The sequence below is a fragment of the Seriola lalandi genome, unplaced genomic scaffold, assembly GCF_002814215.2.
Source record: "Seriola lalandi dorsalis isolate HSWRI2012SDOR001 ecotype SW California unplaced genomic scaffold, Sedor1 jcf7180002054939, whole genome shotgun sequence".
NCBI classification, from domain to species: Eukaryota; Metazoa; Chordata; class Actinopteri; order Carangiformes; family Carangidae; genus Seriola; species Seriola lalandi.
In genome coordinates, this window is record NW_019525659.1 from 1493565 (window position 1) to 1521547 (window position 27983).

The 27983-nt window shown below is 42.8% G+C and overlaps 1 protein-coding gene across 1 annotated transcript; it reads left to right on the forward strand.

The window, feature by feature from the left end:
* The first annotated feature begins 9703 nt into the window (after positions 1-9703).
* LOC111648100 (LIM/homeobox protein LMX-1.2-like) lies at positions 9704-16630 on the forward strand. Its single transcript, XM_023397862.2, has 6 exons — positions 9704-9930; positions 10034-10209; positions 10979-11056; positions 13275-13341; positions 15279-15446; positions 15639-16630. Exons 1-6 carry the CDS (start codon positions 9756-9758, stop codon positions 15794-15796), a joined length of 822 nt encoding a protein of 273 aa, XP_023253630.2. The 5' UTR covers positions 9704-9755; the 3' UTR covers positions 15797-16630.
* Positions 16631-27983: the final 11353 nt, after the last annotated feature.

The following is a 27983-nucleotide window of genomic DNA, read 5'->3' on the forward strand; positions in this document are numbered from 1 at the left end:
TGTGTGTGTGTGTGTGTGTGTGTGTGTGTGTGTGTGTGTAACTCCTGCAGGTTAAACTGAACTAACAGGACACTTACTGTAGCTGACAGACTGTAGCAGCATTAAGGCTACAAACAACCCACAATGCAACACTATGTAAAAAAAAAAAGTAGTTACACTGGTACTCTCCATTCTGCTGTGCTGAAGAATGAACCTGTAATTGTCCAGTGTGAGAGAACTCTCTGTATAGTTTTTCCATTCATGTGTTTTAGGCACTACACAGAAATGCTGCGTCTCAGTTTTATAATAATGGTTGTTTTAGTTGTATACGTGCCTCTGTTGAAATGTGTGTAGTGATGCCACTTGGTTCGTTAATGACATGGATCATGAGGCAGATGGATTTGTGTGATTTGAAGTGATGTGACAGCCAGTTATTTAGAGTCTAAGTGAGATGAAACTATTAGGTTTGTTCTGGTTATAAGTGTTAAGATTTCTGGACCCAAATTAACAGAAGACCAGAGCAGAGCTGCTACACTTCACTGATTTATCTGGCAATGCAAACACAACACACTCACTCAGATGCTGAAACAAATCTAAGAGCAGGAAACTGATGTCACTGATATGGTCATAACTAACAAAACATGGAGCTAAGAGACATTCAGGACACAGAGCTGGCTGACAACTCAAGATTTGGGAATGTTGAAAGTGTTGAAAGCATTACATCTACTGGGCCAATTCTCAAAAAGCATAGGATGATGCAGTTGTTCACTGTGTCCTTTGAAAGACACATTGTGTAAAGGAGCTCAGACACCAGTACCAACACCTCACATATTCATCTCTGTGGATGAGGCTGGTTTCAATGGGACTGGAAACAGAGCAGTAGTGGCTGTCCTTGTCCAGAGGGGTGTCGGCATCACATTGTGAGCAATCATGAGCCTGAATCCAGAGGCTTTTGTAATTGTATGGGACATTGTGGTGGCTTACAGCCCATTCCAGGATGGAGTTACTTTTCCTTCCACCTAGCTCTCCATTCCTCAAATCCACAGAGGAACTCTTTTTCTCACGGAGGTGGAACATTTACGATGTCTGGACGTATCTGCAGAGGACTGTGCAGGGATGGATCAGGCTGCACCTCTGAGGCTGAAACATGAAGCCAACAGTGTAGAACCAAAGGCTGCAGTTCCTCTAATGACCACTAGAGTCTGGCTCCAACCGTGAGTCAGTCCCCATAGACTCCCATGTTAAAATGTCCAACTTTACAGCAGAAATAAACATTATAATAAACTAATTTCCTCCTTCATGGCAGCTTTTTATATAACTCACCTGTTTACATTTTATTAAGACTTAAATCCATACACACCCCTCCAATTTACCTATTTTTCAGAGTCAGACTCTGCCAAGATGGCGACAGTAGAGCAGCTCACTATGAGCTTCAAATCCGCTCTTCAGAAACCTGTGGGTGACGTCACAGAGGCTACGTCCATCTTTATTTACAGTCTATGGCTGCAAGATGAAAAGTCATGGACAAATGTAAAAGACAGGTTTGATTAGCACTGTTGTATTTCTATATGTGTAGCTACCCTGTTTGCATTGTGAATATAACATAAGATATTCTTTTATTATTCCCACAGTGGGGAAATTTACAGTGTTAGAGCAGCGAACTGACAACACAAAGAAAGAATATCAAGTACTTAAAAAAGATAAATAATATAATAATATAGTATGTACAATAAGACATTAAATATCACAAAAAAACAAGAAAATAGCAGCATGGACCTGCAGTATCTCTCCTTCACACAGTGAAGGAGCTGCTCAGTGCTGTCAGGCCTGCATGCTGGGAGATGTTCTCCAACAAGGATGATGCTTCAGCCATCATCCTTCTGTCGCCCACTGGGTCAAGGGGGCATCCCAGAACAGAGCTGGCCTTCTTGATCAGTGTGTTCAGTCTCTTCCTGTCAGCAGTGGAGATGCTGCTGCCCCAGCAGACCACACTATACAAGATGGCTGATGCCACCACAGAGTGATAGAAGGTCCTCAGGAGTTCCCCCTGCACTCCAAGACCTGAGTCTCCTGAGCAGATACAGCCTGCTCTGTCCTTTTTTGTAGCGTACACTAGTGTTGTGAGTCCAGTCCAGTTTATTGTTCAGGTGAACACCATGGTACTTATAAGAGTCCACTATCTCAATGTCCATTTCCTGGATGTTCACCGGTGTGAGAAGAGAGTGTTTCCACCTGTATAGGGTTTTGCATTACATTACTGGCATATGTTGACATTTTACAAATTTCTGTGACACCCTCGGTAAGATGTATGTAAGATGTAAGTTGCTGCAACCCATGCAATAAATTAGTGCTGTTCTTTTTATTGCAATGGAATCTTGGTTTATGCCAAATCAATAATTAAAAGCTACTTCAAACACACAGTGATCCATGTTGTACTGCCAGCTACTGTTAGTGCTGTTAGGTCAGTGTGTTCTGACTGACACTCAGAGTTCTGGTCCAGAGTTGATCCTGAGACGTGGATCAAGTGTTGTGGTGCATTGGAGCATGTTGGATGTGCTAAGCTGCATGTTGGTAATGAGAGCTGTGTGAGGAGTTTAGAGCTCAGTGTAGAGAAATGTGGGTTAACGATGAAAAACTGTAACTGTAGTCACAAATCATTGTGCGTTAAGTCGTCTGTGTCGTAATAAATAAAGTGATTGTCTTCATCATCTTACTCTCGTGTCACATCTGGTCTTCAGGATCTCAGTGACCACAAACACACTGTGAGCGTCACTGTTTGCTTTAAACAAACTGCATTTATAGCTTTGTTAGTTTTTTCAATTCTTCAGTCAGAGATGTTTTATTATTTTCTCATCATTGTTCTTATTTTCAGTGGTTTTTAGTTTCTCTTTTTCTTGACATTCATATTTCTCATTGTGTTTGTCCTCTGATTGGCTTCACAACAGTTGAATTTAAAACAGATGTAATACACAACAGCTTGACAATGTACGGCCATTTTCTTTTTAAGATCATAATAACCATTTGAGCTCAGTGTGGGTCCATGTGTCAGCCATGTGTGGTGAGCAATCCCGCACCAAAGCCCTCTGCATCATTATAAAGACCATGCAGCTGACCAACCAACCAACCAACCAACCAACCAACCAACCGACCAACCAACACTGTCTCCAAGAAATCACATTTATATTCAAATAAACTGCAACAGCAAATATCAATAATCTGATCAATACTGCAGGGTCACAGCTTAGATAGATGGGAACTGATAATGTGTCTATGTCTGCACAGAGTGGCCTGAAGGAAGCTGTCAATGGAAAAAATACAGTCGCCAATATGAACACAGAAACAGTCTCCAGTCCAGTCTGAAGACATTGTCTTGGTCTCAGAGGTGTTTTGACCTGAGAGTCAGAGTCAGACTCTGCCAAGATGGCGACAGTGGAGCAGCTCCCTCTGAGCTTCATATCTGCTCTTCAGAAACCTATGGGTGATGTCACAGAGGCTACGCCCATCTTTATTTACAGTCTATGGTTCACACACATGCTGACTCTATATAATGCATGTACGTCAAACAATACACTTGGAAGTATATTATATTTTGACTCATAAAATATTGTTTTTAACAACCACAAACAACATTGAAAAGATGCTCGTAGTTTAGTGGTTGACCTCTACAATGACGTGTCTCCGTCTCCTACACTCTGTGTGTCATTGTGTGACTGTCAGCTTCTGACAGACAGGCACAGACAGAGGTGGAGAGAGAAGAAGGAGGGAGGTGGACAGCAGAGAGAAAGAGCTGTTGAATAGAGGAGGGTGGTCAGAGGAGGAGGAGGTGTGCAGCTGTTCAAACATTGAGCCTTTCTGTACCTGCCCCGGATCTACCTCCCTCCTTTAACCCTGTTCCAGATTCAGCACTCGGCCTGCCTCCTCCGCTGCTCTCTCATCATACACCATCACTTACACCAAAGTGTAGCGGAGCTTTCTGCTAATGATGAGAGCAGTGAGGGCAGATAAAGCTGGGGGTTATTAAACTGAAACAATGAGCTGCAGGTTGCTGTTGTTCATCACTTGCAGGAAGAGTTTACAGAAAGTGATTTGATCTATTGTCAATGTAAAAAGAGTAAATTGTCTCACAATTATTGGAAGGATCACCATAAAAATATGTTTTCACTAAGTTTCTTTCCATCAACCTGTTTTTGTTGCAATTTCAGTTGAAGAAGTGTTCATAGAAAAAATGTGTAAAAGGCTGAAATAGAAAAGTTGCTGCCTGGCTAAAAGCAAAACGTGACAATGTGGAATGGAAGCAGACTTGGTCCTTCGTAGCTGTCATAGACCACAGAGTGCCTCAGCATTGCATCACAAAGCGTGGCTCCTGTCACCAAGCAACGTCGACAACAGATAACTTTTTTTCACAAAAACTTGAGGTTTTAAGACTGTTGGTTTGAACAGTTGTACCATTAGCTGTTGAACTGAGCTGAAACCCAGTACTTACAATTAACAGTGTAATCCTCAGGCTCTCTGTCAGGACCTTCGAACTAGGACAGTCTAGTCGCCATTGTGATTGTGACGACATTACCATCAGCCACAACTGTACTTTGTGTATTTAATTAGCATATGTTAGCACATGGCAAACATTATACCTGCTACACATCATAGTGTTAGCATTGCTACTTATAATGTTAGCACACTAGTGACCATTACCTTACCCAGATGTTTCCAGTTGTCTAAACATAACCATGAAAGCGTTCACCAAGCTTGAGTTGCAAAGAGCTGATAATGTGGCAAATGTTATGCGTTTTATCAGTGAATGTTTTGCATTTGTGTCGGCAATTTCAGTTTGCAGATACTGCCAGTGCAAACATTATGTACAATATGTACATTACTCATTATGTAGATAGATATACTATAGATATGACATTCCCTACAAAGGTATTTACTGATGTTAAAGCTCCATATTTTCCTCTTCTTCTGTGTTTTATTTGAAGTGTTGATCCATCAGAAGATATATTTGTGGTTTTAAGAACCAAAAACCATCTCAGTGTAGTTTTACATCTCCTCTCTCAGGCTTCTCTCTGGAGCTCTAGTAACAACAGGTCAGTGAGCCAATCAGAAGAGAGGAGCCTTTGCGCCTCTTTTCTGATTAGCTCATAAAATTGAGCGCTTTGATACTTTCACAGTATTACTATAGAACCAAGACTGCTGTATAATCAAACAACACATGGACATTTACCTTTATACTAGGGGACTTCAATTAGTAATAAAGGTCATTTTCATGAGAAAGAGTTGGTGATGTTTGTCGGTTTGGTCTACAGAAAATATCTTAAGAACTACTTCTGGCCAGATGCCATGAAACTAAAGCTTTTGTGACCTGAGGCCAAATTGTAATCTTCCCATAGGCTACAACCTGTGTTTAGGCAGACTGCAATGAAATCTGTTGCGTGCATAAATGTTCCCAAGAGGATAAAACCTTTTGAATTTTATGATCTCTTAGTCAATCTATATATTTTTTATTTACAAGTTCTTTTTCTGGCCTTTTTGAAAATCTTTCTGTTTCAGTCAGTACCAGCATGTAGTGTGACCAATGTCCAATCCTGGGCAAGGAGGTACAGAAAAGAAAGTATCTCTTTACTGCATAGAGCCTAACTCTGCCCCGAACTCACACACAAACACCCCCCACACCGTTAACTCTTCCAAAAAGACCCTGAACACAAATCTCTCTCTGTCTTTTGTTCCCTGTCCATCTTTTCTCTCTCCTTGGCTTCTATCATCTCTCTCTCTGTCTGGGAAGTTTTCTCACTTTCTCTCTGAGCTGTCAGGAGGAAGAATGTGTCTATAGAGATCTGTGCTGGCTGTGGCTTCTTCTTGAGTCCCAGTCTTGGCTCCAGTCGCTGGTCGCTCTACAGCTTGTGGTCATCATACTAATGCTATAGACCTAATCCACACACAGCACCCTCTGTGAGTCCAGACAACAGGACGTCACTCTGGATGCTTTTAGACAATCCCTCTGAGGGAGAACACAGAGCCTGCAGCATCTCTACGTCTCTGCACTTATTTCAACCGTCATGAGCTGCAGTCGTTGACTGCGTCTGACAGTGTTGTTACTTTCAGTGTCAATACAGCTGCCAACTCTGTCTCCTAGAAATGATCTATATGCAACTAATCTGCAACAGTCAAGATGTTTGGGAGGAAACATAATCGCGACCGGATCATGTTTCCTATTAACATAATTAGAATATGTTGTTAATTTATATGTTTGGCAAATCGCAAATAGGTTGATACTGCACAGTCAGAATCATAGACACCATATTTGTTTTCCACCAAAATATCTGATCTCACAGCACAGGTTTGATACAAGACTGTCCTCCCGTAAAAAAAACAAAACAAAAGAGCCCATGTCTGTGCAGCAGGTTGTTATGTCATAGTTACGTTTTGTTGCTAGGCAACATCTAATGGTTACAGTAATTATGACAGGAGCAAAGGGAAAAGTTGTGACGTAGTATGAAAAGAGACAAAGTCCACATCAGGAGGAGTTAACCACGTTGTTAATATTGTAACCATGACAACAAAGAACATTTAATGTTGAGGAAGTACTATTTTAACCCGAATCACGATCTTTTCCTAAACCTAACCAAGCCATGACCGTTATTATAGTAATAGTGGCGACGAAGTTAGGTACAGTGCTTTCGCTACAGTCTGCATGTTTATTATTGTAACCATGACAACCGAGGTCCGGTACGCCTGCTGCCGTAGGGGCTTTATTTCAGGAGACACTCCTATGGGTCGTATCAGAGGGTTGAAGAAACGACCTGTGTGGTTGTTCAGGTTGGAGGAGTGGTTTACAGAAAAGGCTCACAACCTGTTCATTTACATTTAATGTAAATATTTAATCTTTCTTTCAACCTAACCACAGACGGATGGAGATGTGACAGTCATGTGCCATCCACTCCAACCACCTCCTGATGACTGGCTGCTGTTGATAAATGTAACACTTCATTCATTCAACAAAACGTTGCCTCTGAACATCATCAGCCAGCGACTTGTGTCATTGGGAAAACAGTTTTGCTGTGTATGAACAGAATTTTAGGAGACAGGTTTACAACTGCACAGCTACTGCTCACGTTTTGTGTGTGTTACAACTGAGGAGAGACTGTCCACAAGAATACACCACAAGTCACTAATACATGCAGACCCAGACGCCGTCATATCCACACCTGGACCTATAACCTATAAATTATTGAGAATTATTAAATTAGCCTTTTACGGCACTGGTCACATGAGCCAGTCATTGAGACTCGAGTCAGTGAGTGAGATCCACACAGGGAGGAGAGACGATGTCTGAGAAATCGGTGGGAAAAGCGGGACAGAAGAGGGAAAGAAAGAGAAAAGGACGTGTTAAGCTGTTCAGTTGTGATTGTCGTGATAAAAATGGTTGAGACTTTTGGTGAATTGTAACGACCAACGTTCCAGACCTTTGCTTGAGGAAATTTTGATTACCTGGACCTCTATCAATTTTAATTGAATACCCCTGGTGCACACGTTTTGTGTCTCACCCCTCTCCATGTTGGCAGGTTTTTTGCCCCACCTTCGAGTGTTGCCATTCATAATGAGAATTTCAGGCTTCAGACATAGTGGGACAAGATTTCTTTTACTCAAGCATCACTCCAGCCTTTAGGGCGACTGAAACACTTGGTTAAGGTTAGGGAAAGATGACGGTTTGGATTAAATATTGAAAAAAATCAAACAAGCAATTAATCAAGTCTGTGCTGACTGATGGAACACTTGGGAACACCTCATAATTTATGTCCAGCACCAATGCAGGAAGGAGTGTGTCCTTTATATAGTGCTGTGGAAAATGGTGTGGAGGTCACTGTGGTGGATAGGCTTCTCTCGGGAGACCAAATAATGTTTTACTGTGACCATTCTCTTTACCTGACTTTAACCAAGTGTCTACGTTCATTTATTTGCCATGACCATTTTTTTCCTAATTTTACCTATACCATTGCTATGGTATAAAACTACTGTATAAAGATATCATTCATGAAACAATGGCACTGAATGTGTTATGCTTTGGCGAAGTAAGAGCTCCAGAAAAGGGACTGCTCAGGGTCTGAACCTGACAGGAGGCTGGTCAGCTTGGGGACAGGAGCAGACTGCAGACTAGACGGCTCAGGACTACAAGGTTTAATTCTCTCAAACCCAAGCTGAATGGACTGAAGAGCAGGCTTAGGTGCAGACTGGAGGCTAGCCGGCTGGACAGGCTGGGAGGAGGCCGACTTCGCAGGTGAAGGGGTTGTTTTCAGGAGGCTGGGTTTGCTGGTGCCAACTGAAGTAAATAGAATTCAGATATAACGGAAGTGAGATGACATTGCAAGTCGTGCAGCCAGTGACATTTTAAAAACCTATTATTTTCTCTCTCTCCATTCTAAATTTCTGTTATATAGATTGTTTCTCCTAATTGTGGTTTAACTTCGCATTTGAAACCATTCACCTTGTGGTCTGATGAGTTGGAATTCACTTGTGGCTCATTTGATGGCACCTTCAATAAACAACAAAAAAAGAGTAATGGGCAATTAAATCAAGCATCTTGAATTTGACTCAGAACAGACTGGTTCAGTAATATTCCTTCATCTAATAGCATCCACTTCCTTGTTTAAAAGATCACATATTTCCTCATTAGGTGGTTGTGGGGAGCGGTTGGAAAATTGTCCCTGTTCTTTCCATCTGAGCCCCGTGTGGGCCCATTACAACATCAAAAAGCCTTTCACATGCAGAGAGCTTGAAAGGGTTAAAAATTAGTGCCAAGTAGGAGCTCATGAATTTAGCCCGAACACATCTGGCTTCTTTTTTGGTTTCTGGTTTTGCAGGATACAGTAATGACACACCGTACAGTATATGCAGGGTGAAAAGCATGGTGGTTTGCCAGCTTTTCCTTTTTTTTCTCTCATAGAAGACTAAGTGTTCCTGCATTCTCCTCTCACTTGTGTTGTCACCAGCTCTTTGTCTTTTCTGATGAGGACGTACCAACCCAGTGTTATAGCATCATAATGGTAACTGGATACTCTCAGGCACAAGGTCCAGAATTCAAGTTCAGGATCTCTTACTGGGAAAAGGGACAATGCCTAAGCAGAGAGTAGTGTGTCAAGGAACTATTTGTAAGTTTTGCTATTACTACATAGCTTACGTTAGCATTAACAGCTGTGTACTTACCAGTCTGGAAGAGATATTGAGAGTTCAGCATTAAACTTCATTCCTTTACTCACCAACAGCTGTTACCAGAGGTGGAAACAAACACCAATGTTAACTCTTTTCTTCTACTGAAGTTAGCATGCTAACCAGCTGGCCCCAGCCAGTCTCGCCACTTTCCGATAGCAACTCACTGTAGCCTCCAGTCTGTCCTGAAGACATAGCTGCTCAGAGGACATATCATAACCTCATGTCTTGTAAACGCAACAGTGGCTACGCGAAAATCAGCGGGTGGTGGTGATTGTCGTTGCATGGTTTCTCCCAGCAAGAAACCACAGTTGGTGGTAAAGAAAACATACTAGCCCTTTAAAAAGTCATTACTGGAGGGGTGGGAATGGGAGCTCTACTACACTAAGTTGTTTTCAGTTTTTGGAAGTTGAATGGAATTTTTTTTTTTTTTTTTGGAAAATACTGGATGAATGTACCTCTTTGTCCCTATGTAGTGCAGTCCGCATTGTTAACTCTCCTCCCTGTGTGTCCACAGGTTGTTTGCCACTAAGTGCAGCGGCTGTCTGGAGAAGATAGCACCCACAGAGCTGGTAATGCGAGCTCTGGAGAGTGTTTACCACCTGAGCTGCTTCTACTGCTGTGTCTGCGAGCGCCAGCTGTGCAAAGGAGACCAGTTTGTTCTGAAAGAAGGTCAGCTGCTGTGCAAGAGTGACTATGAGAGAGAGAGGAAGCTGCTCAGCTCGGTCAGTCCAGACAACTCAGACTCAGGTAACACTGTGGATTCTATAGAGGACAATTACAAACCCGAAGAATTTCACAACGCATATAGATATATATAGATAGGTCTCATTCTTTCTGTGTCTGGTGATAGACAAGAGTGAGGATGAGGATGTGAATGTGAAGTCAGAGAAGAGCCCTGCAGCAGGGAAAGGCAACGATGACGGCAAAGACCCCCGCCGGCCCAAACGACCACGCACCATCCTCACCACCCAGCAGAGGAGAGCCTTCAAGGCCTCCTTTGAGGTCTCCTCCAAACCCTGCAGAAAGGTGAGGGTTGAGTATAGTGAGATATTTTACTTTCATACTGCATACTAAAGCTTTGCTCAGTGGCTAGATTGGAACTATCAAACAAAGTGGCTTCTTTCTCTGCTCAGGAAGCCATTACTCCACCACATCTTTACATAGAGAATAGTTGTTGTGCTGTATTAATGTTTAAAATCTTGTTTACAGAACCTTTATGTTCCTATTGATCGTCTCAGATACTGTAGGATAAACCAGCTCACATGACTGAAAAAAGGGACAGGAGGTTATTTTAAAATGGGCCCAGGTTGTACTGGTGATAAACTTTAGTATTCCTCAATCAGTTCTGCATCACTTTCTTCTACTACTACTACTACTACTACTGCTGCTGCTTTGCTCAATATTAAATTTTGTACCTATATGAAAGGTACAGACACAGAATATTAGCATCTATCTAATACCACATGTATTGATATTTTATAAATTAACATGCAGTTAAAACACAGTGTGTTGTTCATGCTCACGTGTTTCTTGATTATCCGGACATTATCCTGAACAGTTGACTTTATTGAAAGTCACATTAAAGATATTTTCAGACCCTCGTTTATTGCAGGTGGAACCTCAGAGCTCAGGTCTTTGGACTTAATCCTGATGTAACTCCAACATTATCCAGGTGCCTGAATTCCAGCAAAACCAGACTTAGCGATGGGCGTCTGTCATTTGGGAAACATGCATTACACACATGAAGTTTATGTGTAAAAATGGCTGATGAGTGTGACTGTGCTGTGACTTACAGGTGAGAGAGACCCTGGCTGCAGAGACAGGACTCAGTGTTCGTGTGGTCCAGGTCTGGTTCCAGAACCAGAGAGCAAAGGTCAGTAGCAACAAGCTGTCAACATGCTGCGTTAGCATCATGTGGTATGCAAGTTTTTCCATGTTAATTACTTGTGGGCATTTTGAGACAGCGGCTGCCAGTTCTACTGCGCCTCTGCAAACAGGCAGGCTGGTGCAGTGAAGTTACTAGACGATGGAGAGCAGGTTTACAGGCAGTCGGGTAACAGTCAACAGGTAGCTAAATACAGACAGTTGGCACGGTAACAGGAACGAGTGTCCACAGCAAAGTGAGACATGAAAAAACAATCTGTCGACTGAGTGGGGAAAAGGGGCTGGTGTAAATACAGGGGAGAAAATGAGGCAAATGAGGAACAGGTGTGTAGGTGGGCGGGGAAGTTCCAGTGATCGGGAATGGGAAACAGATGAGCAGGTGGAGCTTGGAGCAGGAGGAAAGTCCGAGGACATCTGGTGGTCGGGTGGAAAAAGACAGGAATCATGACCCTATGAATGTTATGAATGTGTTAGTCTAAAACAGTCTGTAATAAATCACAGTCAATCAGTGTCTGACAGTACAATAAATACTGACATCTTTGATTCTTAAAGGACAAGTCTGGTAATATTTCTATTATTTCTTATCCACACATCGACGTGCAGAGCCAAACCAACTATCAGTGTCTCCTACCTCTTCACACATCACTGAGCCACTCTTCTCAATCACCAAGAACACACACTGTAGTGTATCTAAATCCCAGACACTCCGTCCTGTTGCCCCCAAATACTCACTAAAGCAACAAATGGGGATTCATCCGCCACTGAAAATAATCCCCCACAAATGCACTTTTTCCTCCTGTTTGTTTGATAAAAACAAAAGTGGTCAGTAGATTTTTTTTATTTTTTATTTTATTATATTTGTCTTGGCTGAAGAGTTTTAATAACAGCGGCTTGATGGAGGAGTTGAATGCAGGTGTGAATGATCCCTTGTGATAAGGGCTGCTTTACATCCACCTGCCTGAGTGCACAGATCTGATGGTGAGGACTGGTTGGGGCCTGATGTTGATGCTGTTAAAATGTCTTCCCTAACACTGCAACTCAGCAGAAAGAAGCGCTGCCATGCCTTCTTGTAAAAGGCCAGGGTATCTGAAGGCCCCTACCTGCTGCACCACCTGCCCTTCTAATTCCAGTGGTCCAGGAAGTGAGCGGGCAGCGTCACCTGATGTTAGTCTCGTCCTCCAACGCAGCTCTTTGGTCTTGGAGATGTTCAGCTCCAAAGAGCTCTCATCAATGAGGGTGATTGGAGAGTCCACATACCTATAATATGCTTCACACAAAGTCAGTCAGTTTTTCAGTGTTGCAGTGCTGTTGATGGTGTAGATGTCAAACAGAACAGGAGATAAGACACCGCCCTGTGGGAGCCCTGTGTTTATTATTAAGTTTTAATCCAAAGCACCGGTTCTGGGCCGACCTGTAGTCCAGAGAGACAGCTGAGAGAGGAATGGATTAATATCAAATGGATAAATAAAATGAGTCTGAAAGAGTCTGAAAGTTCAAATCCTGGTATAGGAATGAGAGGAGTCCAACAGCACGCATCCTCAACCCCTCACTTTGCTTTATGGGAAAAATTGGAGTACTGCAACCAAGGTGGAGGTAGCACAGATGTTAACTTTGCTGGCCTGAGGCCATTTAGGATCTTGTCCTTTGAGTTTTTTTGCTTCAGTGGAGTCATGTGGGAAACAAAGCTAGAGTCCAGGAGCTGGGGAAAACGCTGGGTCATTACACAGCTTGTCTGGGCCCACATCCATTACCATTGCTTTTAAATTGTCTTGTTTCATATTGTTAAAATGCATATGAAAATACATTTCAAGTAATCACAATAATTATTTTAATGACTTCAGATGCATATTTGGACTTAATGACAACCACAATATTCAAAGGAGTCAGAGTTCAGAGCACATGTTTTGGTTGTTGCCTTGTGTTGTTGGACAACATGAGGTAATTCAACATCACACCTCAGACCCTATTAAAGATATACAGTTTAGTTATTTCATATTTTGAATATATATTTAAGTAAATGTAAAATTTTAAATATATAATTTAGTAATGCAATGTGTTAAATATATGATTTAGTAATTTAATATTTTGAATATAGAATGATTTGACAATTGTTAATATTATTGACATTTATTTATTTTGCTGGTGTTTCCTCATTAAATGCCTGTCAGCTCCACGCCAAGCTATTTTCTGTGTTTATTTATTTACAGATGAAGAAGCTAGCCCGCAGACATCAGCAACAGCAGGAGCAGCACAGCAACCAAAGGCTAGGCCAAGGTGAGGATTTATCATCTGTGTGTGTCGACTGTACTGTTAGCTGGTTGGCTGCTTTCTCCACTGTTACAAAAAGAAAAAGCTCCGCTGACGTCCATCTGCAACATGTAATCTGTCTGTTATAACTGTAATGGCCATGGAAGCTGAAAGTGAGTAATTTATGAATTATTTGGAGAAACAGCTTAAAATATTAAAGTTATTATGGGAACAATAAACAGAGGACAGTCACTCAGCAAACACTCCCAGTTCTGTGGGCTTTAGCATGAGTCCCATACTGTGAAGGCAGAGCCACATCTCTGCTGGTAAATATGAGCTGTAAAGTGGGAGCCATGATTCTCTCTGGAGCACAGCTCATCACGGCTAGCAGGCTTATTGCCACTGTGGTCTCGCAGCAGATACGAGCAGACAGTATAGATAAGTGTCTCAGTGCTTTGGCAAGCACTGCCTCTATCTGTTCGGGGACTTCCAGTGTGTCAATATTGACAAAGCAGCCGGGTTTATTATAGTGGAAGCTGCTGCTGTTAACCAAATGAGCAAAGCAAACCAGCAAATGGAGGTTGTTTGAAGTTGATGTTAGGATGAGATGAAGCCTCTTGGACGACTGGTGAGGCATCTTCACAGTCTAACAGTCAGTTGTGACAACGCGTTTACAATATACTGTGTGCTTCTATAAGAAAGCATGTGATGCACAGCATTCATAGAAAAAGCACGGAAGTAGTGTCTGTGTTCTCGTGTGTGGGGATGTTTGGTGTTCAACGCTCTAAGAGCAAGAGAATCCTATTTCCTATGGCCATATCATAAGTCCATAGGCTAAATATATATTTAAAATTTAACACTAAAATTAAATTAGCTTTGTTTCAGTCAGTTATTGTGAAATATGTCACATAGCATGTGCTGCTGTAGCATTTATCTGACTCCTGATAGTTCAACCACTGAAAGATTTGTGTGGGTGAGAGAACTGAACTGTTGTTGTTTTCCCTAAACTGCTAAATTACACCTTCTTCTTCTTCTGGAAACTTGTGGCAACCACCAAATAGCTTCTTACGGTGGCCCACAGAGCTCAATAAACTGCGACTTGAGAAAACATATGCGCTGTCAAGTTGATGAAGATGTTTTCTGAATTTGTTTGTGTTTGTTCTGTTTGCATATGTTTTCTTAAGTTGCAGTGTGTTGAGCTCTCAGGGCCACCGTAGATTCAGGTATATCACCACCGCCAGGTCACATCCCTGTTTATCCAGAGTCATATCAAATATGAACCATTTGTGAGAAATTTTGTCATAATTGCTGTGTGAAGTCTTGAGTTATGGCTAAAAAGTGTTTTGTGAGGTCACTGTGGCCTTGACTTTTGACCACCAAAATCTGATCATTCCATCCTTGAGTCCAAATGAATGATTCTAACAAATTTGAAGAAGTTCTGTCAAGGCGTTATTGAGATATCACATCTACAAGAATGGGACAGATGGATGGACAACACAAAAAACAATGTGCCTCCGGCTCAGACTGTAGCCGGTGCAGAGGAATAAAAATTAATGAATTAATACTTACATCCCATTACACAGTTTGGAGGGATTTACTGACCATCCAGCAGCTAGTTAAGCCTCAGAGACTGCACACAGCTCAGACTCAGAAGACGGTCCTGTAGGTGGTCCTATGGCTGACGTTAGGAGACCAGCCAAGAACGCACAACATGTCAAAGACACAACGCTGGGATCAACAGGAGTCACATTTCTTCTCATATGGAGCCTAACTACCTCCATACACCCCCAGCTCCTGTGCCAAGTTAAGCTAGCCCCACTGTGCACAAGAGAGACCGGAATTATATTAACCCGCTCTACAGTACATGTAGTTAGACAGCAAACCAGCCAACGCCCTAAATGTCAAAGGTAACAATGTGAGGTTAGTGAGTCGTGTTGTAACCCTGCTCTCATTGACTGATACAGAGGTGATATCAGGCTGTATGGAGGGTCTGCTCAGTTCCTACTCAGGACCTCTACCTCCAAACCAGCAGCAGCACCTGGTGACCATGGAGCACAACGGCTACAACACTGACCCCTTCCAGCAGGGCCTCACCCCACCTCAGATGCCTGGCGACCACATGAACCCCTACGGTGAGCATCACGCTCCATAATCACTGTACCTGCGTGTTTAGCACTGTGGTCTTTCTTAAGTGATCCCCTTTGTTTCCTCCCATGTTGATGTGGACTGGAGACTCTCAACAGTGAAAACAGTGAGTTCAATATTTTCAAAGCCAGCACCAGCTGTTGTGTTTGACTTCTCCGTGTCTTCTCTACTCTTACCAGGTACTGACTCCTTTGTCCACGACATCGACAGTGACACCTCTCTGACAAGTCTAAGTGACTGCTTCATGGCCAACACAGACGCAGGCTCCTTGCAGGCTCGGGTGGGGAACCCCATTGACCGTCTGTACTCAATGCAGAGCTCCTACTTTGCCTCCTGAGATCCTGGCATTACAGTCAGTCCCACCCCACCCACCACACCATCCCACCTCCCAGGCCGTGAAGAAGCGAGCACACAGCGTGCAGACACACTACACAGGCCACGGGGTTGTCCTGCAAGACGTGAATCAGGAAGCAGGGGAATATGGCTGCAGGACCGAATCCACCAAAAGACCTCCACCAGCCAAAGGAAAAGGAAAACTTGAAACTGAGACTGGACTGCTCCTCTTACCCCACTCTGTCAGTGTGGAGGTTTGGTGCCGTAGACTTTTCAACTGGGTTCATTTTGTCGGAGAGACAGCTGTCAACATTTGTACAAATATCACAGCAGAAGTGTTTATTATCAAAAGTGGGACTAAAGTTCAGGTCAGAGAAACATTAGGCTTCATGCTTCTCATTAGGTAACACAGTTTAGATCCATTATTAATGTTGTACGTTGTTTTTAATGGGACAATTACGCAAATATAGTTTGGTGATGTCATTTTAGCCAAGCATCAAGATTTTACCTGTTGCTAAACTTATACTGGATGCTGTTGTATATGTAAATACTGTTCTTCAGAAACACCCAGTGTTGCATGTTAGAATGGACAGCGATTTATTTATTCCCCACCAATGTGCTGGTTTGCAAGAAATCCAAAAATTCTATTTAAGAAGACAACAAGATCCCATTGTGATGTACAAAAAAATGCCCATCCCAATTCTCTGATTATTTTGATCCTGATATTTATCACACTATTTGTGTTGGTTTATTGAGTGTGTAAATTAGTATCTCTTTGCTATTTATTTTTCCATTGAGATCCTCTGGGATGCATTTTAAATTTCCTAACTTAATAAAAGTGTTGATACTTGATACTACAAATAAAAAAATGCATTCTCTTGACTACTTGTTGTCTGGTCTATAAATTGCTGCCCCTACTGAATTATTTTTATCCCTGGTGGGAACAAAATTACCATTTAACCTTTTTTGTGTGTATGATCACCCTCATGTGTGCAATATTGCACTAGTGAAATGATAAATTCCATATAATACTAATACATTTTCAAAAATGGATTAAAATATTCATGCATATGCAGTTGTTAAGTTGAAATTCGGAAATTGTTTTATTAATGTTCCTAATCATTCCATAAATGTTACTTTAACCCATTTATACCGGATGCTGCGTAGCGCCCCTCCCGCCGGTTGCTGTTTAGCGCAGCATTGAGTTTCCTGCTGGCTGCTGCGTAGCGCAGCATTGTTGAGTCCTCGTCATTTTCATGATATATTTATACACGGAAATGACGAGGAATCAACAATGCTGCGCATACATCCATGCACAGGGTGCAAAAAACATGGAGCTGGACAGCCTGAATAATTGGGCCAGAAATCACTTTAGGGAGATAATGAGATTCCTGCGTTCGATCAGAGGGAGACACGGTGAGTCTTCAGGATGATAAGTTTGCCCTGGTGTCGGCCACTTGGAACAAGTTTGTTCAGAACAGCATAGCCTGCTACAAGCCCAGTGCTGACACCACAGCGGATGGACAGCTGTTCCCCACCAAGGGCTGGTGCAAATTTATTCAGTACATGGGGAACAAACCTGACAAATTTGGCATCCAATTTTGGCTGGTTGTGTATGTCCAAACAAAATATATCCTGAACGGGGCTCCACATCTGGGCAAGGAGGAGACGGGAAGCAGAGGTCAGCTGGTGGGAGAGAGTGTGGTGCTGAAACTGGCGGAGTCACTCCTGGGGAAGCGGAGAAACATCCCCACTGGCAACTTCTTTACATCTGTTAAGCTGGAACAAAGTGTTGCAGGAGCTGTTTAGCACGAAGGTGCTGAAGTGTGCTGATGCGACGCTCACCATCTACCAGGGAAAGCAAGAATGTAAGAATGTGTGCATTCTGAGCTCCGTGCACACAAGCGTTGGCATCACTGATGGGCCGAAGGTAAAGCCGGAGTCAGTGGTGTACTACAACGGTTTGGATCAGATGGCCAGTAGCTGTATTTTATAACATCCTCGACCTGGTTGGTATTAATGCCCGTATCCTCTTCAAGGAGTGCACCGACATCAAATTCTTGATTCATATTCTTCATATTCTTGCAGCAGCTGACTGAGGAGCTGAGAGTTGACTTTATGGAGGTCAAAAGAGCAGCCAGGCAGCTGGCGCAAGGTACTTACAAATACTAAGCCTATGTAAATATGTAAATAGTTTAGCCTATCAATTGCAATGATTAAACTTGTTAAAATGTACATTCTGTTGTTATTTCTTTTTTTTTTAAGATATGCCAACATCATAAATACATTAATATTTAAATTTGGTATTTATTATGAGAGATAGAGAGTTTGGAATCTAGCGGTCAAAACTTTTGCAAGAGGCAGCGCAAACAACAACAAAGGATTTGAGGAGGTGTGGCTTAATTTCACTCAAAATAACGCTAGCAGCGCAACGCGCCATGTCGTTGGCACTAAGATTTCAAGCGAGGGTGGAAACACCAGCAACATGCTGAAACATTTTTCGACGCAGCGCGGCATTAAATATCAGGAGTGCCATGAGTTTGATGCTCTACGTGTAACAGTGACCTTTGACCTTTTGGGTCAGTTTTGTGGGTCCTGATCAGGTTGAATTATTATATCATGTTAGTTTTGTTTAGATTTTTCTGTCTTCTATCAGTGGAAAGTAACTAAGTACAGTTACTCAGTTACTGTACAGACTTAAGTACTTCTACATTAATTTTTCTATATTTTATGACTTCATACTTCTACCTGGAGAAAACCCAAGCAGACATGGGGAGGATGTACAAACTCACAGGAAGAAGAGAAGAAGTTGCGGGCTTCTTCTCTCTGTGATGCTGCAGTCCTGAGCCCCTGTGTTGCCCTGAAGGGGAGGGGAGGGAGGAGGTGGGAGAGAACAGCGGGGATAGAAGATGAGGAGGTTGAGGAGGGTGAGGGGGTTGGAGAGAGAGCAGGAGGAAGGAGAACATGAGGGGGTTGGGGAGGGTAAGGAGAGAGGAGAGAGCAGGAGGAAGGAGAACATGGGGGTGAGGAGCAGAGGTAGAGGTTACTCAGATGGAGGTCAGTTCCCTCCAGTTCTCTTGAAGAGCTGGCGGAATCGTTTCCATAGAGATTTCCTCTTGGGTTTTCTCTGAGCCTCCATCTGCTTTTCCAGATTCATTAATCTGTCCGTCAGCTCGTCCATGCCTCCGTCCTTCTTCTCCTCCTCCTCCTTCAGAGCCTGATTCGTGGTCTTCAGAGACTCCTCCTGGCTGGACTTCTCCTTTTGCCACTGGAGTCTCTTCTGGACCAGATCTTCCTGTGCCTGGATCACTGCTGCCTTCAAGTCACAGTTTTCCTGCCTGTGTTCAACCAGGAGACGAGACCTGTCCTACTCACACTGGCCACGTGACAGTTCCAGGTTGTTTTCAGCCTCGGTGTGAGCTGGACTTTGGAGGTCTCTTCAGTCTCTCTGGCGAGATGTGTCTCAGCCTTGTGCCTCCTCTGGACTTCTGCTTTGAGAATTTCCTGCATCTCTCTGATCTTTTGTTCAGCATTCATTCTAATATTCATGGACTTGGACAGTGCGTCGTCCATGAAGGCCTTCTCCTCCTCTTCCTCAGCGATCTTCTCCTTCACCTGGTCGATGTCTTTGACGGTGGCACGCTGCTCTTCCTCCGGAGCAGATATGTTGTTGTCCTTGTCGCCCATGATCCGATTCAGCTCTCTCTCTCTCTGGTATTAGAAGGAGAGCCTGTTCGGGCATATAAAAATCCAGACCAGTGTCGCTGGGTCTGGCCTCAGACTGGTCTTGGTTTGTCTCTTTCTTCTGCTGTCTCTCCTCTCCAGGCTCTTTTAATGGAGCACTCTGGGCTGCAGAAAGATTCATCTGCACCCAGGACTTGAGGTCAAACCCCTCCTGAAGAGTTGAGGGACTCAACTGGGGGTTGACAGGCTGCTTCCTCAGCAGATTTCTTGCTCATTGCTGGTTCATTTACTGATATTATTAAACAGCATTTCGTTATTTATTTCATTTTGCTTTATTTGTCACATGACAAGATCCAATGTACAGTAAGGAAAGCAATGAAATGAGGATCGGACCCAGCAGCACAGCAGACTGCAAAATTGAAAATATCATGATATTCAGTATTATGGAATATCAGCCTGAGACCTGTAGTAATAGGATGTGTGGTTTAATACAACAGCAAATATACAGTGAACAGCTCAGAGAAGAGCAGCTGGTGTATCTGTTCACAGCACAACCAAACAAACACGGCTTGTTGTCAGAGGAGGTCAGTCAGTAATAATTGTAGCCACAATCTGATTTCCTGCTACACACGGTGCAAGTGGTGTTACACATATAACAGCAACAGGACCGGGTTCGCTGTCCGAGGGGCCGGAGGTATGCAGTCCGTCGCCTGCAGCTCTTCTGTGACACATTCCTGCCTGATCCACTGACAAAAAGTGACAACAATGACCTCTGTGTTGTTGTTGACTCTTTACAAATAAGAGAGCATAAATAAGAGTTTGAGCGTGTGAAATTATTTCAAAGCCGGTGGTTCGCTCTTTGTTAACCAGTGGAAAAAATATGAGGTTCAAGTTTGTACAAAATTGTAGTTGCAGTAACACAACACGAACGTTTACCATGCAACATTAATATGTGTGAGTTTGGAAGAGTTTCCTTCTTTGTATATCAAGATGTTTTCAAAAGCTTTTGTGCATCTTATCCTGACAGTGACCCCTGAGACATCTGATGCTTACACAAACAGCACACACATACACAGGTATGCAGCACAAAGACTGATCCTCTGCACAGCCCAGACAGGCTCTGCAAACATTCACGCCTCAGATTTCAATCCAACTTCCCTGCAGTGTGATTTAGATTTCAGAGCTTATACATGACAGATGCACATGCTGCATCCGGGTCACTAAACAGTACACGTAATTCACCTGCCTCTCCACTCGGTTTCCTGACTGACAGACGGCAACAATATTTACCCACCACGCAACAAATCCCTTCCTCCTCTTTGTGTGAGCTGCGAGTGAACATGAGTGGAATAACTCCATTTGTTCTGCTCCGTCGAGCCGCTGGGTGAAAGACAAACAGCTGCCTCTTTGCTAAACAATTGATCATAAAAAAAAGTGATGCGGACGCACGGCAGCACACAAAGACAGCTCATGGTTCGAGCTCAGTCAGGTGGAAGATACTGAGGGAGACAGATGTCAGAAACCTGCCACCCAACAACGTTTGGCCTCAGTGTTACAGCAAACATCTCCCAGGTGATTCAGAGGCCAAGGTGACAAAACATGCTCACAGCGCTCCTGTTCTGGCCTGTAACTGACATGTGATAATAACACCGAACAAGAACCTTTGCAGTTCTGTGCAAAAGTTTTAGGCACTTGTGACAGTATTTGCCATGACCTCCCAGCTGCAGTTCTTGGTACACCTGCACAGTTCTTCAGGTACCTGGTTGTTCCAGCACCTTGTGCCTCAGTGTCTGTGTCTCTTCATGTGATCGCAGACTGACTGCATGATGCTGAGATCAGGGCTCTGTGGGGGCCACACCATCTGCTGCAGGACTCCTGGTTCTCCTGGTGTCTGAACATAGTTCTTTATGACTCCGGCTGTGTGTTTGGACTCTTCTTTGGCAGAGAGGGAAAAGTTGGTGGATACCGACAGAAATAAAATGCAAAAAAAAGTGACAGACTTAGTGAATAAATTCTGACGTCTCTTCACTTCCAGTGAATAGAGGAAAGCATCAGCTGTGTGCAGAGTGATGATGAGAAGGCTGGACCTTCCTCACATTAATACTTGTTGGTTTTCCATCGTTTGACCTTTGACTGGATCTTTGAATGACCCTTATCTCATTCTGTCCTCTTCCTCTGCAGTGGGTTAATGATTAGTTCATTAGTACACTTCAGTTGCCATTTTTAAGTTGGAACAACTTCATAAAATGAAGTAAACAACAAAATAAGAAGTAAACTAAACGTGGATATGAATCAACGTAACTTAAAATTAATAGTTGTATTATACTTTTATTATTCAAGGCAATCGGTTTCTTTGATTTTTTTTAAGTAACATCAACAACTTGTTTTAAGACAAAAACATTAGACACCCTACCCCCAGACTAAGACCAATGTTATCATGGTAACAATCCATTCTTATTGTCTTTCTATCGTCTTTTAGTCTTTATCCTATCATATTTTTTATTACTCTTCTAATTGCTTTGGTTCCCTAACATCCTAAATTTCTTTGTATTGCTTTTATTTCTCTTATTGTTTTTTATGGCTTTCATTTATCCTTATTATCTTTATTATATTCCTTATTGTTCTATGTTTTTACCTGTTTCTATTGTTTTTATTTCCTTTATCGCTTCTTCGCCTTATTTTATTGCACTGTTACTTACTACTTTTTCCTCTTTATGCTTTCATTCTGTTGCTTTATGTTGTTTTAGTGCCTATACCCTTTTTCATTATTTCTATCCCCTTTAATTGCTTACATCATCTTACATCTCACTTTGGTCCTCCTGGTCTCAGTTTATGTTGCTGGGCTCTCGTGTTCTTTGCTTGGGCTCTTATGGGTTCATATGTCGCTGTTGTAGTTTGAGTTCTGCTGCCATTGTTCTCTTGTATTTTTGTGATTTTATGTCAAAGCACTTTGTAAACCCTTGTTTTTAAAGGTGCTATATAAATAAAGGAATTATTATTATTATTATTATTATTATTATGTAATGATACCTGCACTGACCAATAGCACCCAAAAACAAAAAACAGGAAAAGGCTCATGATTTGTAGTTTGCCAACATTGTTATGTGGAGAGCAAAGAGAAGAGAATAAAGAGACCGCAGCGATTTTTAGTTTTTATTCTTCACTGAATAAAACGTCCTTTACCCAGAATTCATTGTACCACAGTCCAACTTAACCAAACAGCTTTGTGCAACGGATGAATTCAGACGTCTATCTAAACTCAGACTATTTGTTCTATCCAAGCCCCAGTCAAAGTCTGGACCCTGACACTGAAGCAGCTGAAGGCAGTCCATTATTTTACAGCTGTGAACACAGTCTGAAGAGTTCACAGCTACCTGATAACAGAGAGCTACAGCAGACCCGGGATCAGCAGACTACCTGTCTCTGTGTATCTCATGTCACAATCTGCCCTTCTCTCCCCCTCAGTCCCTCTTTCCCTCTTCCCTGCCACCTCTCACAGCTTCTCCCCTCATCTCCACGTTCTCCCCCCTCACACCTGCTGTTCTCCTTCCATGTTCCCGCTCTTTTTCCCCTCTTGTACCTGCTCACTCTCCAATCACCTGGACCTCCCTCCACACTCACAGACCTGATCCCAGTTTCATTACCTCATGATGATGTCAGCTTGTTTGCCTGCTTGCCTGGTCTACTCACCTGTGCACTTGAGTCCTCCCTGCCTGCTGCTTGTTGTACTTGGTGACTGATGTACGTGGTTGGTTACTGATCTGCCTGTTTCCTTCCTGGTCTATCACTGTTCAAACTACAACATGCTTGACGCAATACTTTATTCCCCTAAATTATGTTTAGTGGCTGCATGAAGGTTCATCTAAATTATGTCCATACTTCTATGTATGTGCTATTAGAGTATGGTAAGTGGCTGTGGCCCAGGGGGTATAGTGGGTCATCCATTAATCACAGGATTGGTGGTTCAATCTCCAGCTCCTCCTGTCTACATGTCGTAGTGTCCTCGGGTACAACACCGGACCTGCCTGAACCTTGCATGGTAATAATAATATATAAACTTTATTTTAGCACCTTTCAAAACCAAGTTACAAAGAGCTTTACAATACAAAAATAATAACAATAAAAACAATAGTAGTTATACCAATATTGGTCCTGCAGAGTCCTACACAGATCCAGTTTTTGCAAACCCGTACTTTAAAACCTTGGGGAAGATTATTTTCTAAATCCAATCTGGACCCGACCTGACCTCAATGTAAGTCCTGCAACCCAAACCTTAACTGTAAGATCAATTAAACACCCAGGCTACACAGTCACTCACTTTAAAACTCATCCAGATCTTATTTAAGCAGGACTTCAGCTGGTCTGAGGTTATCTGCAGTTTTGTGACTCGCTCAATCAGCTCCCACTTGTTGATGTAATGTAAATGGATATTTTTATGTCTCTGCGGTGGTGACAGTCAGAGCCGGCGGCATATTATTTTCCGGTTGTCCGTCTGTCCATACATCCGTACGTCCCATTCTCATGGACACAATATCTCAGTTACACCTTGATGAAACTTCAATTTGGCACAAACATTCATTAGGACTCGAGGATGAACTGATTCAATTTGAATTGTCAAAGGTCAAAGGTCAAGGTCCCAGTGACCTCATAAAACACTTTTTAGCCGTAACTCAAGACTTCACATAGCAATTATGACAAATTACTAATAATGACAAATGTTTATTATGACTCTGGATAAACAGGGATGACACCACGACAACCACGAGGAGGTAATTCTAGTTATAGTAACCATCTGTCCCCATATCCAAAATGCCTACCCCTTTGCTACCAGTCAGCTGCATTCTCATTTTTGGAATCATGATGAACTGAGGGGTAAGTGCCATAGGATTTTACAAATTCAAAAAGAATCATGGCAGGAAATCGGTGCAGGACTCTGGTTTGCTGCCTTCAGTGCGTGAGTATGTCTATAAATGAGTGAGAGTGAAAAACGTTTTGGATAAAAACTGCTGTATAACTGCAGCCATTTAGATTAAAAGTTAATCTTTGTTGGATGTGAAGATCAAGTATTGAGGTTCTACAGTAAAGAATAGGTGAGATTTGATTGTTGAGCATTAGGGAGGACAGCTTTGCCTCTTCATATATCTGCAGATTTAATCTCACTTACAGGAATGTTAATCCTCACACATGCTACATTCTTGGTGCTGTCATGTAAACCTGAGATAAATAGTGAGTGTCTGTCGCTGGTGTCCCTCAGGGCTCCGCTCTGGGCTCTCTGCACCGAGCTGTGAGACAACATGCCGTTTGTCAGCGTCTAATCATCACAGCGATCTGACATCACAGGTGTGAGCAACCAATCAACATCTGTCAACGTGGCCGAGCCACCGCTCAGGCAGTTTCTCTACCCTGAGGACCACTGTGCTGTCTGACCCTGAGCCGGTGGCTGACACGTCAGTCTTCACGGATCCGGGAACAAACTTACTTTCTGCTCAGCTCTGCAACCTGCAGCCCTCACTCACATTGCTACCATACTTCTCCTCACCTCAGAGAGAAACAGCTCATCCTAATTGTGTCTGAGACAGATGAATGGCTGCCAGAGGGCAGGTTGTCCGATGGTTATTACCCCCTCTTCTTTGAAGCCAGGGCTGAAACTTTTGACACCTCTTAGCAGACTCCTTTCACCTTTTGTTCTTAGGTTTAAACAAAATGTTAATACTCCAAAAAGAGCCTGACTGCATTCTCGAAAACAACAAAGACTTCTCTACATATATTACACACATTACTTTTAACCTTCAAATGCATGGCTGTTTTTTCCTCTGAAAACTCCTAACTTGGAGTATTAGCAATGCAGCACTTCTATGACATAGATTAAGCTAAACTGTAGTGGGGGAATTAAGCTACAGAATGAGCGTTTGTGGTAGAATTTATAGACGATTGAATTAGTAATACAGATGAGAAATAATTTCCAGAGAACAGTTTCATTTCTTTCAGTCATGCATTGGTATTCATTGTGTTGCATTTTTACAGTTTCATCGTTATTTTGACTGTGCTTGTTAAATGATTTTTTTTGATACTATGTGGTTAGAGTTTGAAAATTGTAGATCTGTAATGCAGAGTGATGTCTGGGTTGATTGAGATGGGTTGTGCGGTGATGTACTGGTGATGCCTCAGGGCTCAGGTAGAGGGGAACCGCACTTCTCTATGCCACTCAAGATAGATGAGTGAACATGAAAGCTGCGTGTTGCTTCATTCCTCGCTACTTCCCTGTTTAAGGTAAAAAATACTGTACTGTAAAATACTGTACTGTAAAATACTGTACGCAAATCACTGTACATTTGACCGAACATGTTCGTAGGTGTGATAGATTGGTTAGGTGCAGGAGAAGATCGTGATTTGGGTTAAAATAAGTACTTCCTCAACATAACATGGTCTTTGTTGTCATGGTTACAATATAATCAGCTAGTCTCACATGGGAATGGAACACCGCTCTCCTGTGTTATCTTCATCCATCCACCACAACCTCCTCCTGACGTGGACTTTGTCTCTCTTTATACTACGTCACCGCACTTTTCCCTTTGCTCCTGTCATAATTACTAAGACCACTAGATGTCGCCTAGCAACAAAACCTAACTATCTCCATTAGCCAATTCAAATGTCCTGACCGATGTTGAGACCAAACCTGCGTCGTTGAGCCGCCGCCACATCACTCACTCACCTTGAATGTTTGTGGACATTATATAATAACATCACCTGATTGCTCCCATCCTTATGAGCCTGCTACAGCTGCTTGGGGGCGCTTGTCACTCCAAGTTAAACAGATGTAGTTTTGGGGTGTTCCTCAGTCTGGAACTTCTAATACGACAGAAATCAGGAAGAAAACCTCTTTCTCTTCATCTTAAATGACCAGCTTCCCTTTCAAGTGAATGGGAAGGGGGTCTCAGACTTCTGGACCCCGCTGTATATGAACCTAATATCTGCGTGTAAAGCTCTTGGCCAGTCAGCAGGGCCTACTCTACAGTCTTTCATTGCATGAGGCCCCTGCAGCCCTGTTGTGGCCTGTAACCTGAGTTGTTTCCCTGACTTATGACGCTGATTTGTTTATTGTTTTATAAAGAGCTCCTTCTCTCCCTCTGCTGACATCATCTGAAGCTAAGGAATAGTTTCAGGACTTCCACCGACACTTAAGCTCCCGCTGCCAGACATTATTCATTAATAACGGCGAGCTACCGATGACATCAGCAGCGCACAGGGAAAAGAGCTCTGTCATAAACATTAGAGAAGGCTGACACCTGTCTGCAGCTTCATTAGCAGCTCGCCACAGTGCCAGGACTGTATATGAGAGGCGTGTCTTTCTGTGACCCGTGGCTTCAGGTGAGTGTGAAAGATGTTTGTCACCAGCTGGCACTGTCAGGCAAACTGGTGGTTTTTTACCACCAGAGCTGAAATGTTTTTATGTATTCCTAAGCAACCAGGTACACACACTGAGAGCACACACTAATGCTGAAATTTGAGAGCACCCATAATAATGCATGAGAAAGTTCAGAACATGGAGGTATTTTTTAGACAGTATTAGAGTGGAGTTGATATTGTACAGTGCAAAAGCTGGAGCAGGCCTCAGAAGTTACCCACTAATCCATTATACACCACGTGCTGCCCATTGGTTGAACCTTGTGGGTGTCAACAGCATTGATAATTGCTGTGAGGATGTTGAGTCTTTTTCAAACTGCTATAGTCTCTGTATACATTTAGCAGCGCCTCAACCCATTGATGTAACACGCAGCTGTTCCATAACAGCGACACCTACATTAGCCACACTTTAAAATCCCTCTGCAGTACCAGGAAGAGTTGTAGAGCAGACTGCACGAAAGCCTTCAATGACAATTACAGAGCAATTGGAGATACATTTACCAAAATAGATAGTATATATATAGATAATAGATAGATAGATAGATAGATAGATAGATAGATAGATAGATAGATAGATAGATAGATAGATAGATAGATAGATACTGCAGTGCAGTAAGATTAGACATTTGCTGCAGCTGTAGCTGCTTCTCTGTCCTGCCAGAATGTTGTGGAGAGGATGGTTGGTATTGTCCAAGATGGCCTCCATCTTACATTGCATGCGTCTCTCCACAACAGTCCTGAGTGAGTCCAGACTCCTGCCAAGCACAGACCCAGACTTTTTTACCAGCTTATCCAGTCTCTTTGTGTTCGTGTCTGACATGCTGCTGCAGCAGACTGCAGCATGAAAGAGTACACTGGCCACTGACTGATAAAACTTGCAGCGTTTCACTACAAACGTCAAAGGACCTGAGCCTCCTGAGGAAAAAGAGCCGGCTCTGCCCCTTCATCTGGTGGCATCTGTGTTCAGGGACCAGTCCAGTTTACTGTCCAGGTGCACACCTAGGTATTTATAAGTGTGCACCACCTCAACGTCCTTCCCTCGAATGTTGACTGGCTGAAGGGTGGGCCTAGACCTCCCAAAGTCCATGACCATCTCCTTGGTC

What these genes read in the sequence shown, in the direction of transcription:
- LOC111648100 (XM_023397862.2), top strand. Translation starts at nt 9,756, where the DNA reads ATGCGAGCTCTGGAGAGTGTTTACCACCTGAGCTGCTTCTACTGCTGT. An exon ending in TCCAGACAACTCAGACTCAG is followed by an intron (nt 9,931 to 10,033) that starts GTAACACTGTGG and finishes GTCTGGTGATAG; the next exon opens with ACAAGAGTGAGGATGAGGAT. An exon ending in CCTCCAAACCCTGCAGAAAG is followed by an intron (nt 10,210 to 10,978) that starts GTGAGGGTTGAG and finishes TGTGACTTACAG; the next exon opens with GTGAGAGAGACCCTGGCTGC.